The 20,141-nt window shown below is 40.9% G+C and overlaps 1 protein-coding gene across 1 annotated transcript in view; it reads right to left on the bottom strand.

Moving 5' to 3' along the window:
- fbn1 (fibrillin 1) overlaps positions 1-20,141 on the bottom strand; it is a 326,717-nt gene that overhangs the window by 45,068 nt on the left and 261,508 nt on the right. The window contains exons 48-57 of the mRNA XM_033014876.1: positions 16,594-16,713; positions 12,700-12,825; positions 11,117-11,269; positions 9,512-9,580; positions 8,911-9,036; positions 7,984-8,103; positions 6,892-7,014; positions 5,310-5,441; positions 5,090-5,215; positions 152-358 (exon numbers count right to left, since the gene is read on the bottom strand). Coding sequence (XP_032870767.1) covers positions 152-358; positions 5,090-5,215; positions 5,310-5,441; positions 6,892-7,014; positions 7,984-8,103; positions 8,911-9,036; positions 9,512-9,580; positions 11,117-11,269; positions 12,700-12,825; positions 16,594-16,713 — 1,302 coding nt within the window. The remainder of the gene's footprint in view (positions 1-151; positions 359-5,089; positions 5,216-5,309; positions 5,442-6,891; positions 7,015-7,983; positions 8,104-8,910; positions 9,037-9,511; positions 9,581-11,116; positions 11,270-12,699; positions 12,826-16,593; positions 16,714-20,141) is intronic.

A 20,141-nucleotide genomic window follows, 5' to 3' on the forward strand; every position in this document is an offset into this window, starting at 1 on the left:
GGCAGTTTCTGTGCCATATATTGATGTAATCCTACGGAAAATAAAGCTGTTATTGTCGGAAAATATCACAAAACAATGCCAATTCAATGATTCATGAAGAACATGATTAAAAAAACAATGAGTATCTTTGAACAGCAGCTGACATAATTACCTTTTCCATCTGTGGTGTAACCAGGTCCAAGTGGACAGAGTTTCTTAAAGGATCCTGTTCCTGGAAACGGACAGATTTCACACTGTGCCCCCCAGCCACGTCCACCATCACAGCAGCACTCTGATTTTGTAACAAGATTTCGGCTGCTGGAGGCCATCTGACACATGGTCTGTAGCACTTCCCCAAAACAAAAACCTTTGCGGTTATCTGCAAGAATCCAAGTGTGTCAGTATGCCATGGAATCATTAAAACTTGCATTACTTTAATACTGTTGAATAATTTGGTAGCCAGTATGCCTTAATTACATCTACTAACTATCTCTATCCAGATCGTTAAATAACAAAAACAAATTCCGCAGGAAAGGGACAATATCTATAATTATAGGTTTCATTTTTCTTTTTGAACATTGTTGCCATATTGTATATGAAAAATCTAATAATAAAGACTAAAATAATAAATACATTTACAATGCGTTAGTGTTAAACTTAATGCATATCAAAATACACCAATATTTATAATGATAAAAATCTAATTTCCTTTGATGATAATAATCTTTAAAAATAGCAAAGGTTAATCATAATTCATGCTGAAGCTGAATGTAAATTCCTATTCCAAAATGGCTGGATATAAAAGCCTAATAGCGCTTTCTCACGGGGCGACTTGACGCAAGAGTTAACCAGAGTTTAACATCGTGGGAACCTCGTGCGATAACAGTACGGCATTCGTGGACCACCGTGGCGCTAACGGCAGGTAATCGTGTAACTTGGTGACTCGGGAGAAAATTCAAGCAAGCTTGAATTTCTCCAAGAGTGACTTGTACACTTGCGGTTGAGCATTGCAACATTATATGAACGTAGTGGCCAGTGCGATATCCGTGCGATATCCGTAATAACTCTTGCGGTTACCGTTGGAACTCCTGCGAACGGTAAACCCGGAAGCTGGACAGAGGGGACAGAAGGTGAGTAAAAAAGGTGTTCTCAATATCGCCAATAGAACATGTGTCCATCGAGGACGTCCCACCTAATTGTCATTGTTGGAGAATCTTTTTAACAGGAACACTTGCAGAGATGGCTCCCAGAAAAGCTCAAAGAAAGGGGGTAAAGCATGTCAGAAAGGTTTTTGCCATGCAGGAGAATGAGGAGGAGACGCAGCAAGAGAGACAGGTGGAGAGGCAACAGGAGATGCCACAGATAACACTGCCTGTGGGCTCCTTGGAGCAGGGAGAGGGTGAGCAAGGTGGATTTCAGATTGCCTCCCCAGTAGCCGTTGTAGGAATAACCTCTACAGACGCTTATATAAAGGGAAGATGGCAGAAGGTAAGGCCATATAACTTCACCAGGGAACAAGAGGGGGAACTTGTAGAATGGTACCAATTTAACGAGATTCTCTACGATAAATCCAGAGAGGATTATAGAAACAGGGGGAGAAAATGGAACCTGCTGGAGACGAAGGCTGCGGAGTATCCCGGGTGCTCATGTGAGTATATATAACGATATATTAGTTCATCAACAGGAGAACCATTTAATGTTATCCAAGATTTAAAAACATACAATGCTATAGATGTAAAAGTGCTGTTTTTGCAGTTAACTTAAACTTCTCTTATAAGTCTGTCTGTGCCCTACAGCTGCAAAGTAAAAAAGTCGCAGACAGCTTTTACATCCTCTGTGTTTGAAGTTGGAATCATGTCTCTAAGAGCCATAAAAAAAATTATGCATGAGGGCAGGCAATTATATTCATTAACCTCCGCAACAAGCCTAAACTCAGGCATTAAAAGGGACAATGCAATGTGCTAAATGGCAGGTTTTGCGGACGAACATCTTATAGGAAGCACTTTTCAGAGGACAACACTAGAAAGTCAGCTTATTTGCTATGCATTTCTGCTAACATGCAGTAGTGTTCCTGTGGTCGGCTACCCATCAAAATAGCTGTCCTGCCACGGCACACTCCCCAATTGTGAATTGTAGTAAGCGCAGAGATGGCCTCTTTGCTCTTTCACACTGTATGTGCCCGAGTTACCTTTGAAACGCTGCAGTGGGACCATTTCCGACTTGGTCGCACCACTTCTCCATGTACCTAGTGTTATTCCCCCTGTGTCACTGTCCACTAGGTCACCGTCCTGGATGGATGTTGCTGATCCTGCAGCTGCACCTCTCATTCGGATCAGGTTGTGCAGAACACATGCTGCATATACTATACTCTCCACATTCTTGGGCTTCTGCTCCATTGTCTTGAGCAAGCATCTAAATCTGTTTGCCAAGATGCCAAAATAATTTTCTACAACCCTCCTGGCCCTTGACAGCCTGTAATTGAAGATCCTCTGTTCCCTAGTTAGATTCCTCTGTGGATATGGCTTCATAATCCAGGGCCGTAGTGCAAAGGCTTCGTCAGCAACCATCGCATATGGGATGTCCGGGCTGTCTTCTCCTGGCAGAGGTTCTGGATCAGGCATGCCTGCTGTTCCACCTTCCATTTTCTTTCCAAGCCAGGTTTCTTTCCAAATCCGGCCATCACCAACACTTCCAGGTGTACCCACATCCACATACAGGAAGTTGTAGTTATGATCAACCACCGCCAAGAGTACAATTGAGTGGAATTTCTTGTAATTGAAATAATTTGAGCCACCTCTGGGTGGACAACGAATTGCCACATGCTTGCCATCCAAAGACCCACATGTGTGAACAAAGTTCCACCTGTTTTCAAACCCCAGCGCCACTCTCTTCCACGCACCTGGTGTACTGGGGCATTCCATCACTTCAGCTGAATAACATTTGATGATCGCCTCACAGGTTTCTCGGACAATATCACAGATGGTGTTGGTGGCGACAAGAAAGTTGTAAGATAGACTTTTATAAGAATCGCCTGAGGCCAAGTAGCGGAGGGTGATTGCTATGCGCAACCCTGGTTCCAGTGCCTTTCTCATTACAGTGTCAGTCTTCTTCAGCAGAGGTCCCAAATTATTCTTCAGCTCATTAAAGAGCTCGGGTGAAATTCTGACAAAGTCTGTGAATGCACTTTTATCCTCTTCGCACAGCACATTAAGCAGTTGATCATATTGTCCAAATTGAGGTCTCCGTTGAAAGATGGGCTTCACCCAGTGAGACTTCCTCTTAATTCTCTTTTTAATTAATCTCACCCTTCTGCCTTCACGCAAGCGTCCTCGATGCACATAGTGGGCTGCTGCATACAGCGTGTCAATGAAAAAAACCACCATCCTGTACTCGAAACTACTTAGTATAGGCATGTCTCCAAATGAGCCAATTCAACCAAGGGAGGATATTTATAGTGTGTGAAAAAAAAAGTGACATCATTTGTGCCACGTGATGAACAACACTTCACAGTCCACAATGTTCATTCAAGATTTAACGGGAAAGCTCGGGAGACGGACAAGTCACTCGCACAAATAACAGAAATGCCGAGTACCGTGGGAACTCTTTATCTACCCCCCGTTATATCGTGTGATATCGTGCTAGACCACGACCACTTCACTCTGGTTATATCTTGCGTCAAGTCTCCCCGTGAGAAAGCGCTTTAAGTATAATACAGTATCTAGCTGTGTAAACAAAAGGTTATGGTATGTTGCAGTAAACATACCTACTCCAGTTTATCTACAAATGCATCATTCCATTATCAAATTGACGTAGTGGTGCTTAATTTATTGTAAAACGTTCAATTAAAATAATCATTAGCTGCAACTACTTTCTTGTACCAACTCGACAAATAATTAACTAATAAGTAATGACTTATAATAAGTAACTGCTTAACGGTTTTGGCTTGCTGCAAAAATTGCTGTAGTTCTCTACCATGTTCTTGCAACTGAACAACATGAAAGAATAAAGCTCTACTCTTTGTCAATTATAACACCCCTAAATTACTCATCTCCACAAGTGTGCATGTTCCATCTGAAATCCAAGTGAGTCCATCTCTTTAACTGTTATTGAAGAGTGAATGTGCAAGCAACTTCAGGCAGCAGCCTGGGTGTAGTTAAATATGGAAATTGGGAAATTTATATTTTAGATAATAACTGAATGCATCCAAATATAAAGGGAATTGTCCACTTGGCAGGGACATTGTGAACTGAAGGGCCTCGTCCAGTGCAGTACTGTTCTACATTCTATGTGTTAATCTTTATAATAGAATGAAAAGTCTTGATTATTGCCAAACCATCATGGTGGCACTGAAATGCAACACTGTAAAGACTAATTCCTTCAGTCTTATTTTTGCAGATTTTTAAATAAGTAAAAGTTTGAAGATCCTTTATACATTTTAATTTGTATTATTCCTTGATCTCATAATCCCATGTTTGTTGTCCTCTCTTTATTTTGCTATGCAAAATAATTTTTGACATTGCTTTGTTAAATTGCACCATAATTTAGGCTTGTCATCAGTCAGTATCTGATTAACAAATGTAAGAAATATTTCTGATTTTTTCATTTGACATACATGGACGTTTGGTTCACTGAGTCTATGACGGCTCTCATAGCAATTCCATTCCCCATTCATTTCCCCATTTTGTTCATAGTCTCAGATCTCATATAACAGCTGTGGCCCATTTTTGGCTCTCTCCAGTTTACTAAACTTTACCAATGCATCATTCTATTTTAAAACTGACATACAATGGCACTTAATTTATTCAAAACTTTCAATTAAAATAAACTTTAGCTATAACTATGTATCAATGACAAATAGTGCTTGGGACATTTGAGGCAAATTGTGTAATTTTCTGCTAATATTCTCCCTTGTAGTGCATACCATGTTTTGAGAAGTAGCTCCCTTCTGCTCCCACCCCTACTAAAATGTGAAAACTGTGATTTTGCAGTATTGCAGATTAAGACGGTGTAACAGCAAAATACTGAACAAATTTAGACAATAATATATCTTGTAAAATTAGAATTAGAATTAAAATCATTAATCATCAATCGTTAAAGATTTGAAACTCACCAACACATTCTGTCTGTGTGGCAGTGGCAGAGAATCCTTCAGTGCAATCACACCTATAACTACCTGGAGTATTCATACACCGTCCATTCTCACAAATGCCAGGTTTGGTGCGACATTCATTTTCATCTGAAATATAACAGGTTTAACATGACATGTTGCAAATATGAAGTCAAGTAGTCTAAGCTGAATGGCATGGTATTTATCAAGATTTTTTTTTTACCAGTGCACCCGTCACCATCCAACTGACGCACTAATCCAGGTGGGCAGATACACATGAATGTTCCAATCAAGTTCTTGCAAGTCATTCCTCTTGATGCACAATCATCCAGCTGCTCCTCACATTCATCCTGATCTGTAACATTAGATGTTTTTCATTATCACTACAAACATTAAAAATAATGAAAACTCTAATCTACATGGCAATGATATTAAAACAACCTCTATTCAGAATATTAACTTGCACTGTGCTTGTTTTAAATTAGCCAGTTACCTTGGACTTGTATATATCAGTTTGGGTCTTTGAGAGATTTTTGACTGAGTCAGGAAGTTGTTAAGTTTAACTTAACTACAACTTGAACATGTCATGAAGGATGTATACAGAGCTAACTGGAATTATGGTGTGTCGTTCTTCGAATGAGATGCTGGATTAATTGTCTCATCTGCCTACACAACTGCGCATTGAAGGTCCATAATTCTCGGAAGTGGCTGTGTTAGTCCATATTTTTCCTTTAAAAACTGTAGATTTGAAGTGTTGTTGTTGTTGTTTCTACAAATGTTATTATTTTTGGAATAATAAATCACATTGCCTGTTAAGTGCTTTAAGAAGGTACAATATGATGGCGCATATTTCTTTGGCCTTAATGAATATTAAGCAACAAATAATTGTATTCCTTAAAACAAATGTAAGATTTTGGTGGTCTTCACTAAAGAGAGCTATGAACAAAAATACTGATTTTGTATAACATTATCACATTATCTATTAAAAAAGGGAAATTGTAATAATATTTTAGTTCTAAGTTATAATTTCCATTGGGGATCTTATAGAAACTTACAAAATTCTTAAGGGGTTGGAAAGGCTAGATGCAGGAAGATTGTTCATGATGTTGGGGAAGTCCAGAACAAAGGGGTCACAGTTTAAGAATAAGGGGGAAGTCTTTTAGGACCGAGATGAGAAAAATATTTTTTAACACAGAGTGGTGAATCTGTGGAATTCTCTGCCACAGAAGGTAGTTGAGGTCAGTTCATTGGCTATATTTAAGAGGAAGTTAGATGTGGCCCTTGTGGCTCAAGAGATCAAGGGGTATGGAGAGAAGGCAGGTACAGGATACTGAGTTGGATGATCAGCCATGATCATATTGAATGGCAGTGCAGGCTCGAAGGGCCGAATGGCCTACTCCTGCACCTATTTTTTATGTTTAAATCAAACATATGAAATTAAATCAGAAAGAGAAATCAGTAAATCTGATTGCTGATTCATTGTCAACTGTTGAACGCCATATTCATAATCAGTATCCAAAATAAGGAATGCAGTTTGTCCTTTCATGCTGAATATAAAATGGGCATATTACATACCAAACTTTTAAAGTTGACTTAAATATAAAGGGAATAACTTCCAGCAAAATGCATGAATGGTTCTTCCAAAATTGGTATCCTATGTTTGATAGTAGAAAATGGACGGTCTGTTCAGTTTTGAACTTACTATTAATAATTACATTGATAAGATTAAGATTGCTAAGCTTAACATGTAATATACTGCCTAAAAGACAAAGATACCAAGCATTAAAATGGAAATTTGAATTTACCTCGACACATCTTTCCATCTTGTCTGAGAATATAACCAGTAGGACATTTACATTCATATCCTCCTATGGTATTAACACAACGGAATGCACAAAGCAGAGGATTTTGTGCACATTCATTTATATCTGTTATTGGAAACAAATAATAATAAAATGTTATCTTGCGGTCTCAAACTTTATTGTGCAATGTACTTAATGCCATTCAATTTTGCTTTTAATTTATATTTAATTGAATGTGTCGACTATCTAGCACATCACCGAATATATAGCGATGCATTTAAACTAAACTCAATTCTAACTTCATCACCTCAGTAAACATGTGCTTGGCCAATCTGACTAGACAAGTATAAAAAATTAATCGAATTTTGTTTTGCTCCTCATTGTAGCAGACCATGCCATTTGGTGTGTCCACGCCTCTGCCTCCAGTCACAATTAAAATATCTCACTGATCTAGACCAATTGAAAATTTAGGCTTAGAAACTATGATCTTCTGTGCTCAGAATATGATCTAGCTGTTGGATGCTGTGCCCATATTTCAACTAATTCCAAAGATACTAAACTGTGGTTACATCTTCTCATTTATGTGTCAGGTCAGCCATTGGAGGAGCAGTAAACAAGGGAGCTCCATTGAACCACCTGTATCATGATAAGGCAAAGGTAGCTGGAGAGAGTTGGGAAGAGAGCATTGGGGACTTATTTGACAAAATTACAAATTGACTTGATGGTCGATGACCAAGTGTCGTTGTATTGATGGGACCCTAGGGCAATCAAAGCAGCAAGGGATTGGACCTCAGGGAAATTAGAGGGTCTGGATCTTGAGGTGGGCAGGTCATGGGAATTTCAGGTTGAAATAGTACAAATAACACTTAATTGCTCTGGAAGTGACAAATGATTGCTGACTGAACAATGCAGTCTAATTTCCCTGCAAAACTCTTGAAATGATCAATTTCACGTTTCACTCTGGTAAAATCTGATTTCATGTTTCACTCTGATAATTTTTAATCACATACACCAAGATAAACAGCAGTATAAAGTCAAATACCAGGACTTTATATTATAACTTGTGTAAAAATAAAATGAAATAAAAAAAGTTACCTTCACAAGTCATCATGGGTCCTGGTTCAAATCCTTCTTCACATGCACACTCAAATCCTCCGATAACGTTAGTACATGTTCCATTGCCACAGGGATTACCAACAGAGCATTCATCGGTATCTGTTGCATAGGAAATAGGACATAAAATGCAACCTCTTGACCTTACATTCTCTGACCTGTTTGAAAGTAGTTCCACTTCTAGCTTAATGTAGCAGCTACATAATCTAGAATGTATTTGTTTAAAAATATGTATACTACTGCTATTTCCAAAACTTCATGCCTGTTTGAGAGATTGATATTTCTAAAATGAGCTGTGCTCATTTTTTGCATAGATACGGGGTACGCCATTGTAATGTAGACTTTAAAGTGCAATATCAACACTGGGCTCATTTCTGTCAACATGTGATCAAGGCACCTACCTCACGCTGATGTACTTGGTGTTGGGGCCAAAGGGAGTGAAATTGATAGAATTTCTGGCTGATACTACAATCCTGTCAAACTTTGTTACAAAATATAAGGTATATATTATACAGGAGATGTTTACTTTCCTGGTGAAGTTATCACCTTTAATAAAAAACACGTCAAGTTAAAGTAAGGACTGAAAAGAACTCTGGCTGTTCTCTAACATCTCACTTACATATTACATCACTTCCTTGACACTAGGAATTCAGAGCCATTTCCCATTTAAAAATAATTAAGTTTTGCTATGTTTTGGCAATTTCCCTCAAGTGAGATCAAAATTGTTGCTGTTCCCGTAATACTGGACTTCATTGTGGTCCACAGTTAATAACATAAATAATGCTGGAGGGAAGTATAATTGTTACTATGAATCTTAAACCAGACAGCAATTGCCCATTTGGAAAGTGACGTGATAACAAAGAATATATGTTGTATTATTTGTTTTCTTGACAATTAAAGGGAACTCACCGACGCACTTGATTCCACTATAATCGATACTGAAACCAAATGGACATTCACAGCGGAAGGAACCATCTGTGTTGATGCACTGCCCATTTTGACACACTCCTGGGTTCATAGAACATTCATCCGTGTCTTTCACCAAGGAAAAATGTAGAAAACGTTTATAGTTCAATTGTCAGTGGAAATATAATATTGCCAATTATTAAATTGATTCACATTTTAAATGAATGCATCTACTTTATAAAAATCAATAAAACAAATCCAATAATCAAAAGTCTAATATTTCAAAAAAGACACATAGCAGAATTTCCTTCAGGAAATTAATACTTTGCTGATTCCTCACTATATAGAGCAAAGCTCTCAATTGCCTGCTTCATGGATTATTATTTCTTGTGGTAGTAAATTCTCAAGTATAATATTTTTTTTCCAAATTGGTCAATTTTATAGCCACAAGAAGGAACTATACATCAAGCAATTCGTTTCAAATGTTGTTGACTATAATTATATATATATCATGTATCTTGATTTCATTAAGTTTTCAATTGTAGGCATTCAAACAGACAATTACTTTAATTCCACAGTAAATACAAGAAATATCAGACCTTACCTACTTGTGCACCATCTCTATCAATTGTAATTCCCACTAAGCCACTGGGGCACAGTTTTTCAAATGCATCTACAATGAAATTGAAAAAGCTAAATCAACTAAGTTTTACAAAATGGATTTACAGATGTACCCTTGAAATCAGATGTATGTCTGTACATAGGTCATCACCTCTCTTCTGTGACATGTCAGAGAATGAAAATCCAACAATGCGACCGGAGAAGGCAAACAGGCACGAATGAGATGTGGCCTTACAGTAGCAGTGGAGAGGGCAGTGGGCTATTGGGAGTAGACAGGTTAATCCTGTGGAGGTCTGGTCTGACTTAATAGAATTGGAGGAATTTCCAACAGACTATCATATCATCTGCCTCTTAAGAATGCTTGCAGTTGTATTGTTATTATCTTGAAGTCCATCCATGGGAAGAATTCTCTGACGTCAATCCTTCATATACTGCTGCTTGTATTAGTGGTGAAGATATTTGCAGTGCTTTTAGATATAAAATTGTAAGACTTTGACAATGCACAGGGCAAAACTTCCTCAAAAATTTTAATGCTTAAGGGCCTGATCCACTTGGGCGTCATTTGCGTGTCATTTACGTGACATAATTTACGCATCACGATGCACGCGTCGTGATTCACGCATGGTGCGTAGGCAGTTATGCGCGATTGCGCGCTCCGTCCCAGGATTTCGGGATGTACAAAATCTTTGTGCGCCATCTGCGTGACGCGCAATTGACGCCCAAGTGGGACAGGCCCTTTAGTATGCTATTTAGTTGGTTGTCTAGGCATCATCATTCTTCTTTGGATTTTTAAGTTATATTTGTTCAGACAGGCCTGGGTTACTTCTGAAAAATGATTCCATTACATAATATTATTATAATTCAATTATATTTAATTGTGCCATATTGTGTGCGTTTATCTAGGCTGCCTGAGCTGACCCTTGGAATGTGGAATGTTTGGCAAGACATACTGAGGTCTCAGTGGCAAGTATGCCCTAGGCAGCATTCCTCTGAGACCTCAGATACTGGACATGCATGAAAACCACTTTGTTGGGGGAATGGACAGGGATGGAACATTGCCTCTTGTCAAAACTGGCAGGGCTTTGGCATAGTAGTTAAATGTTTGTGATGCTCAGAGATGTTAAAAAAATATTTAGATTTTTTGAAGCAATATTCTTCACATTTTGATGATGGTGTTGACACAAAACATTAACAATTCCTTTCCCCCCACAGATGCTGCCTCACCCGCTGCGTTCCTCTAGCAGTTCTTTTTTGTTGCTAAAAATCAATTGTTACCTTGTATAAATAAGTAACTCTTAATCCTCTGGTGAAGAATCATTATGTAAATGAATGGGAACTCTGATCTAAGTGCAGTTCTGGCTGGCAGGAATCTGGGCCTTACAATGGTTTTTCTTTATTTGGGAGCTGAACACCTCGGTACCCACTGAAACTACCAGGCACTGCCAACATAATTCATCCCAACAGGCCTAAAATTAGTATGCCTGTTTAATTAAAAAAATAATAGCATGCAAATTCAAAAGTTTATCCTAATATGTATTTGAATTAGTTCATTTGTAGATATGAATTTAGTGCACTGCCATGTGCTTACCTTCTGATTTTTTGGGGCAGATCTCACAAGGTACACCCCATCCTTCACCTGGCATGAAGCTGCAACAACACGTAAATTTTGTGATGTTTCTGTATTTGGGTGCAGAGCACACACCATTCTCGAATTTAGAGAAGCAAAAGTTCTCTCTCACATCTATAAATGAAATAAAAAAATTGAAAGTGTCAGTACTAATTGTGCCATACTGTAACAATTTATGATACTCATTGTAAGAAATATGTGCATTTTTTTATTATATCTTGTGAGATGAACAATAATAGTGCAGAAACATGATTTCAGACACAAACATTTTAATTCTGAAATTACACTGTATGTCCCTCATCCAGTGTGTATATATACATACTCACATGTACACACAAACACACATACAATGCCCTCCATAATGTTCGGGACAAAGACCCATCATTTATTTATTTGCCTCTGTTGTCCACAATTTGAGATTTTAAAAAATCATGTGGCTAAAGTGCATATTGTCAGATTTTAATAAAGGCCATTTTTACACATTTTGGTTTCATCATGTAGAAATTACAGCTGTGTTTATACACAGTCCCCCCATTTCAGGGCACCATAAAGGTTTGGGACATTGCTTCACAGGCGTTTGCAATTGCTCAGGTGTGCTTAATTGCATCCTTAATGCGGGTATAAAAGAGCTCTCAGCACCTAGCTTTTCCTCCAGTCTTTCCATCACCTTTGGAAACTTTTATAGCTGCATTTTAACATGAGGACCAAAGTTGTGCCAATGAAAGTTAAATAAGCCATTATGAGATTGTGAAACAAGAATAAAACTCAGATATATCATAGAAACCAAACAGAGATTTGGGGGCAGGGTGGGGGGAGGTGCATTTTGCATAAAAACTTTGCTTAATTCCCAAATGTCACTCTGAACTTCAAGTTGCTTTACTTGAATTTTCCATTTTGACATCTTCGTTTTTGGCCAACAAAGTCCAATCTAAGATCCAGGATTATATTATACAGCTCCATCAAATCTCCACTGAACCTATATTCCTTTAACAAAAATGTTGTTTTCACTTTAATCTTTTAATTCAACTCTCCTTTCCCTGGAAGCATTTTTGTAAATATTTTCTTATTCCCTCTAGGATGCACACATCCTTCCAAAAATGCATGAGAACTGGAAACAATACTTCACCTGTGGTCAAACCCGTGTACTATAAAGGTTCATCATGACTTCTTTGTCTTTCTTTCTTTATAAAGCCCCAGATCCTGTATCAATTTTAACTAACTTTCCACACTCCCATATCACTCTGATCTTGTCTCGCATTTTGAATCGTACCCGTAATTTTAAATTGTCTCTTCCCATTCTTTCTACTCAAATATACCTGCATTCTCAGCATTAAAATTCATCTGACTTCTAACCACACACTTTGGCAATCTTTATACATCTCCCAGGGAGAGATTGGGGATTCTATATTCTCTTTATCTAGGGATGTGAGAGAAATTAATTATTTAATTATTATTCTCTGGTAGAAGCTCTGTATGATGCACAAACATTTTAATCCTGGAATAGAGGTTTTATTAATTATGGATGATTATTATTACAGGCTCACCAATGCATTTTCTTAAATTTTGCGACAGTACAGATCCTTGAGCACAACGGCAAGTGTAGCTTCCTTCAGTATTTCTGCATGTGCCAGCTTCACATAACCCGGGGTCGGATGAACATTCATCAATATCTTAAAAACAAAATAAGATCTCACAGTGTGGCAACATTCATTATTTGTTATGGAAGAATGTTGTAGTTTGAAACATTTGTGCTGGGTGACCCAATATTTACAATGGAGTAAACCAGGTAAGACCATAAATATGGAAAATTCCATCTAACTCAAGGCAAAACCTTGTTATTGTTCTCTATCTTCTTACACACCAAGGCCATCCAAGTTGACATCCGCACAGTTACCGAATAGTAAAAAAGAGGCCTTGTGCTATTTTAACATCAAGGTGTTGTCAACTGGAGCTGCATAGGGAGGCAAAAACATGAGCAGCATGGGAAGTAGATGGATCAGGGAGAGAGGCTACAATCAGGAGGGCAGTGGTATGCTGCAGTATGATGTTAAGGTGAAGCTGGTAGGTCTTACTTTCCTCTCGGTTTATTAGCCTCTGAACAAGAGGAAGGGAGCCAGATCTAAATAAACTTGTGGAATACCTTCTTGCTTAATGGTAAATTATTCAAATAATCTAGTATTTTAGATCAGTTTAGAGATACAGCAGGGAAGCAGGCCCTTTGGCCCAGTGAGTCCATGATGACCATCGATCACCCTATAACACTAGTTCTATGTTATCCCACTTTCTCATGCACTCCCTACGCACTAGGAGCAACGTTACAGTGACCAATTAATCTACAAACTGCAGGTCTTTGGGATGTGGGAGAAAACCGGAGCACCCGGAAGAAACCCACACAGTCAGAAGGAGAACATGCAAGCTCTACACAGTCAGCAACCGAGGACAGGATCCAATCCTGGTCTCTAGTGTTGTGAGGCAGCAGCTTCAACAGCTGGCCACTATGCCACCTTTATTTGCTGGTATAAAATTGTGAATAGGTTGTGTATAAAGCAAGCTGAGATCACTCTGACCCGTTTCTCACCTAGAAAGGTTTATGGAGACATGTAGATGAAGAACTGAGCACAAAGGTAGGATGTCTGATTCATCCAAGTAATGCATGTCAAATCCTGGTTGGATGTAGAGTAAATGACAGGCATCTTAGGAATGTTGACATACATAAGGATCCTTAGGTGCAAGTCCAGAGCTCGCTGAAAGCAGTGACACAGGTGGCTAGGGTAGTGCTTGGCTTTATAGGCGGAGATATTGATTATAAATAACAGTTGGGACATCATATTGCAGATTTACAAATATCAGTTAGACCATATTTAGAGTATTGTGTACAATTCTGGTCACCACACTACAGGAATGATGTGTTTGTGATCGAAAGAATAGAGATGAGATTCTGCAGAATGTTGCCTGGAACAAAAAGTTGTAGTTATAAAGAAAAACTGGATATGCTGGGTTTATTCTTACAAGAATGTAGGAGACTGAGAGGTGCCTGATAATATACTTTATAAAATTATGAGGGGCCTAAAGGGCCTGTCCCACTGTACGAGGTAATTCAAGAGTTCTCCCGAGTTCTCCCCTGATTCGAGCTTGTGTAATGTACGTAGGAGTTCGTGGATGTCACGTAGCGGCTCATACGAGTAATGGTAGGTACTCGGGAAATCTGGAAAACTCGTGACGTTTTTTCAACACTGTGAAAAATGTCCACGAGTAAAAAAATTGTTACTTTTTACTCGTACGAGCCCCTACGTACATTACACGAACTCGAATCAGGGGAGAACTCGTGAGAACTCTTGAATTACCTCGTACAGTCGGACAGACCCTTTAATAGGACAGATTGTCAAGAGTCTTTTTCATGGCAGTGTGGAAGAAGAAGACACAAGTTGGAGGTAGGAAGGAAGAAATTCAAATAGATCTTAAGGGTAGGCATTTCATAGAGAGGATGCTGGTTACCTGGAACAAGCTGTTAGAGGAAATGTGTAGGAAGGAACTGCAGATACTGGTTTACACCAAAGATAGACACAAAATTGTGGAGTAACAGTGGGACAGGCAGCATCTCTGGAGAGCAGGAATGAGTGATGTTTCGGTCGAGACCCTCCTTCTTAGAGGAGATGACAGAGACAAATATAACGGTAATGTTTAAAAGGCACTTGGACAGGTACTTGCGTAAGAAAAGCATAGAGGAACACAGGCCTAAACGCAAGCCAATGTGATTAGCATCGTGGTTGTCAAGGGTGGCGAGTTGAAAGGCCCTGTTTCTGTACTACTGATTCAATATTGTTTGCGAGGATCTGAAAATTCAGCATTGCTATATCCATGTGTAGAAGACAGGTTCACATGAATCCAGAATAACAGTTTGGAATTTTTCATTTTTGGTTGGAAGCAAAGGCCAGTGATTAGCTCTTTTTGTGCTGTTGTGCATCCAGTAACTGAGAGTTAAATGGTTATAATTTATCCATATTTCAGTCCTAAAACGCAGACTCATTGCAATCTAACTGGGTTTAAAAAAAGCAAAAAAACTACAAATTATGGAAATTTGAAATAAAAGTAGAAAGTGCAACAGATATCCAGCAGGTGAGGTAGTATCTGTGAAGATCGAAATAGAGTTAATATTTTAGGTCAGTAATTTTTCATCAGAACTGTTCACATGAGATGGCCTTAGATGACTAAAATGATAGTCCTGCGGCAATGCTTTTAATCCAATTAAATGATTAGATGAAATCTTTTGCTTTAGTTAAGTTTCAATGTTAATTATGAGGTTATGAATTTTAGAATTTATTTAAATTTTGTGTCACTTTCTTTGCAAGATTGTTTACTTAAATGTGTACATCAAATAACACAGCTAAATGTTCTTTCTGGAAACCAAACTGAAGCTTGCGTAAACACAATAACAAGCTAGTGATTCACACTACTATAAACATTGTGGTTGGACTTCAATTTATGGAAACCTTTCTGTATTTACCACCCTAAACTTGATTTTGAATGCTAATAAAAAGTTTAACGATTTGAAAAGTTGACTTTTGAAGGTTAATTTAAACAAAAATTTGAATATATGCTTGCTCAAATAGTTGAAAGGTTGGCCCAGAGGGCTGTGTATTGCATTCAGTAGTGCATTTAAATGCTGACTGTTGTAAAAACTACTCGGCTTAGTGCGTTTACCATCAAAAAATCTTATTCCAGGTCCTATTGAGGATGTAACTTTCAATATAAAACACCTCTTTTGGATATTCCAACAATCTAGAGGGATGGCAGGGGGCAACCAGCTGGATAGGCTACCAAAAATAGAAACAAGCATAACCTAGAAAAAAGCCACGTATTAATCATACTAAGTGTAGTGCTGAAACTGTGATTCAGCACAACCAATATTACACTCTCAGCCTAATTTCCACAAGAGTGTAAGCACCCATTGGATGACAAGGTAGCTTGCAGACAAAGAGTATTTCAGTTGCAGTTATTATGTGACCAGCAACAGTCTTCAGTTAGTCCTGGGAAAGGGGGAGAAATCACGAAGAAATTATTGCTAAAGAAAGGATATGAAAGGGAAAAATGAAGGGGAAAAGTAATTAGAAGACACTTTTTAGCTTTGGAAATCAAGATGTGAGGAGCATTTCAATTCCTCCCAGATAAGTTTAAACAATCGTGTATATTTTTGAGTTTTGCATTCATTCCGCTTTATCACATTAACATACACTAAGAATTCTGTTCCTAATTTGAATACGAGCCAACACCACACTATTTTCTAGTATCTAAGTGGCAGACAGGATACTTCTGGAGATGACAGTGTTTGCTCCTTTCAAGCTCTTGGTCAACTATTCTCTGTGAAAAAATAAGGGTGGTGCCACACAAATTCCAGTCCTTTACCCAGACCTCTTTCAAAACAAAAATAAATTCCTTACCAATACACTTCTCATCTATCAGTGAGTATCCAGGAGGACAGATACATCTATAGGAGCCATCCAAGTTTTGACAGGTGCCTGGTGCACAAGGACGAGGGTCAATCAAACATTCATTGACATCTGTTGAGTTAAGAGTAAAATAGTAAATCATAGATGTAAATTGCTGTAATCCCATTCAATATTACCATTGCAAACATGTTTGCTTTTTGTGCTAAGTTTGAAATATTTCATAACTTCCTGGAAGCAGCTTGTAACATACTTCTGTATTGCAATTTCTACTAAGGGGAGCTAAAAATCAAACGGCTCTTCATATGCATCTTAAAGCTCTGTATTCAAACACCAATATTATTATTATTATTATTATTATTATTATCATCTATCTATCTATCTATCTATCTATCTATCTATCTATCTATCTATCTATCTATCTATCTATCTATCTATCTATCTATCTATCTATCTATCTATCTATCTATCTATCTATCTATCTATCTATCTATCTATCTATCTATCTATCTATCTATCTATCTATCTATCTATCTATCTATCTATCTATCTATCTATCTATCAAACTGTGTGGCTGCTGCCTGCCGTCCGGCGTCCGTCCGGCTGCCTTTCTGCCTTTTGATTCGTTCCATCATGTGATGTCACAATGCCAAATGCTCTCAGATGTCCATCGGATTGGATCCATTCACATATGCCTTTGCACCAGCCCTAGCCAGATTCCCACCCCGCAACCATGCTTTGGAGGAACAGACCCAATAGACCCAGGTGGTTAGTGTGATGACGCACCCCCCCACTCCCCCCCCCCCCCCCCACCCTCCCCCCCCCCCCACAGCCTGTGTCGAAGCGCGTCATCACGTGTGTGGGAATAGAGAAAGAGGATTGGGAGTGAAAGGGAATGGGGAACAGATGGACTGTCCCTACCCCTCCCCCTTCCACTCTTCCTCCCCACTATTTCCCCTCTCCCCCCACCCCTCTCACCCTCCCTCCCCTACCACATCCCTCACCCCCACACCTCTCTCCCCCTCCCCATCCCTCTCTCCATCTCCCTCTCCTCACCCCTCTCCCTCTCCTCCCACCCCCTTCCCTCTCTCCCCCATCGCCTAGCCCTTCCCCTCTTCCCCCACCCCTCTCCCCCTTCCTCCACACACTTACCCCTCCCTCCCCTACCCCATCTCTCGCCCCCCTCCCTCCTCATCCCTCCCCTCCCCCACATCTCTCCCCTCCCCATCCCTCTCTCCCCCTCCCCCATCCCTCTCTCCTCCCCCTCTCCTCCCAGCCCCATCCCTCTTTCCCCCACCCCCTTCCCTCCCCCACCCCTTTCCCTCTCTCCCCCACCCCTTTCCCTCTCCCCACTCTTCCCCCTCCATCCACACTCTTCCCCCTACCCCATCTCTCTCCTTGCCTCCCTCCCCTCTCCCCCTCCCCTCTCTTCCCCCACCCCTCTCCTCCCCCTCTCCCTCTCCCATCCCTCTCTCCCCCACCCCCCTTCTCTCTACCCCACCCACTTCCCTCTCTCCCCTACCCCTCTTCCACTTCTCTCCCCTTACCCCACCCCTCTCTCCCCCACCCCTTCCCCTCTGTCCCTCTTCCACCACTCCCCCTGTCCCACTTCCACCACTCCGCCTACCCCTCTCCCCCTCCCTCCCCGCCCTTCCACTTCTCTCCGCCCCTCCCTCTCCCACTCCACTATTTCCCCTCTCTCCCCCCTACCCATCCCTCCACAATCTTCTTCCTCCCTCCCCTACCCCATCTCCCTCCTCCCCTCCCCCACACATCTCTCCCCCTCCCCCATACCTCTCCTCCCGTCCCCCACACCTCTCCCCCACCCCCCTTCCCTCCCCCACCCCCTTCCCTCTCCCCATTCTTCCCCTTGCCCCATCTCCCCCCTCCCCACACCTCTCTCCCCTACCCTCTCTCCTCCCCTCCCCCACCCCTCCTCTCTCCCCAACCCCATCTCCCTCCTCCCCTCCCCCACACATCTCTCCCCCTCCCCCATACCTCTCCTCCCGTCCCCCACCCCTCTCTCCTCCCCCTCTATCTGCCAAATGCTCTCAGATGTCCAATCGGAATGGATTCATTTACATATGCCTTTGCACCAGCCCCAGCCCCTGGTGAATGTTCCATCGTGTGATGTCACAATGCCCAATGCCCAAAGACATTCTTGCCATAGAGGGAGTACAGAGGAGGTTAACCAGACTGATTCCTGGGATGTCAGGGCTTTCATATGAAGAAAGACTGGATAGACTCGGTTTGTACTCGCTAGAATTTACAAGATTGAGGGGGTATCTTATAGAATCTTATGTTTCTATGTTTCCCTCTCCTCACCCCTCTCCCACCCATCCCTCTCTCCCCCACCCCCCTTCACTCTCTACCCCACCCCCTTCCCTCTCCCCCCGCCCCCTTCCCCCTACCCCTCTGTCCCTCTTCCACCACTCCCCCTACCCCTCCCTCCCCACTCTTCCACTTCTCTCCCCCCTTCCCCCTCCACTCTCCCCCCACCACTCTCCCCCTCCCTCCCTCCCCATCCCCCCTCCCCCACATCTCTCTCCCCATCCCCCTCTCTCACCCCCTACCCCGCTCTCCTTTCCCTCCCAAATCTGTCCCGTTTCCTCCTCCTCCTCTCCCCTCTGCTCCCCCCCCTCCCCCCACCTGTGTGTTTGGGGGGTGGTTACTGTGAGTGTGATGCCGCATGCGCCCCCCCCCCCCCGCAAACGCCGTTGGGGAAACAGACCCAACGGGTCTGCACTTGGTCTAGTCACCTTTGAAAATGCATTTTCCATAATTAAATTGAAATATAAATAAACCATTTTAAACTATTCATCATATTTGTTCTGTGACACTTAAATACAGCAGAACAGTCTTAAGGTCATAAGGGTAGGAGCAGAATAAGGCCATTAGGCTCATCAAGTCCAGTCCGCCATTCAAGAATGGCTGATTTATCTCTCCCTCCAACCCCATTCTCTTGCCTTCTCCCCATAACCCGACACCCGCACTAATCAGGAATCTATCCATCTCTGCCTTAAAAATGTCCATTGACGGCCTCCACAACCTTCTGTGGCAAAGAATTCCACAGATTCACCACCCTCTGACTAATGAAATTCCTCCTCATCTCCTTCCTAAAGGAACATCCTTTAATTCTGAGTCTAGTCCTAGACTCTCCCACTAGTGGAAACATCCTCTCCACATCCACTCTATCCAAGCCTTTTAATATTCGGTACGTTTCAATGAGTTCCCCCCGGGATCATTCTTGTAAACCTCCTCTGGACTCTCTTCAGAGCCAGCACATCCTTCCTCAGATACAGTATGTTGCCCCCTTCACTGCCACTCTTTGCTTTCTGCCATCCAGCCAACCTGTTATTCATGCTAGTATCTGCTTTGATACCATGGGCTCGCATCTTCCTTCGCAGCCTCACGTGAGGCACTTTATCAAAGGCTTTCTGAAAATCTAGGTAAACATCTACTGACTCTCCTTTGTCTGCCTTGCTATTTACTTCGTCAAAGAATTCTAGCAGATTCGTCAGGCAAGATATTACCTTCACAAA

This window comes from Amblyraja radiata, chromosome X, assembly GCF_010909765.2.
Source record: "Amblyraja radiata isolate CabotCenter1 chromosome X, sAmbRad1.1.pri, whole genome shotgun sequence".
NCBI lineage: Eukaryota > Metazoa > Chordata > Chondrichthyes > Rajiformes > Rajidae > Amblyraja > Amblyraja radiata.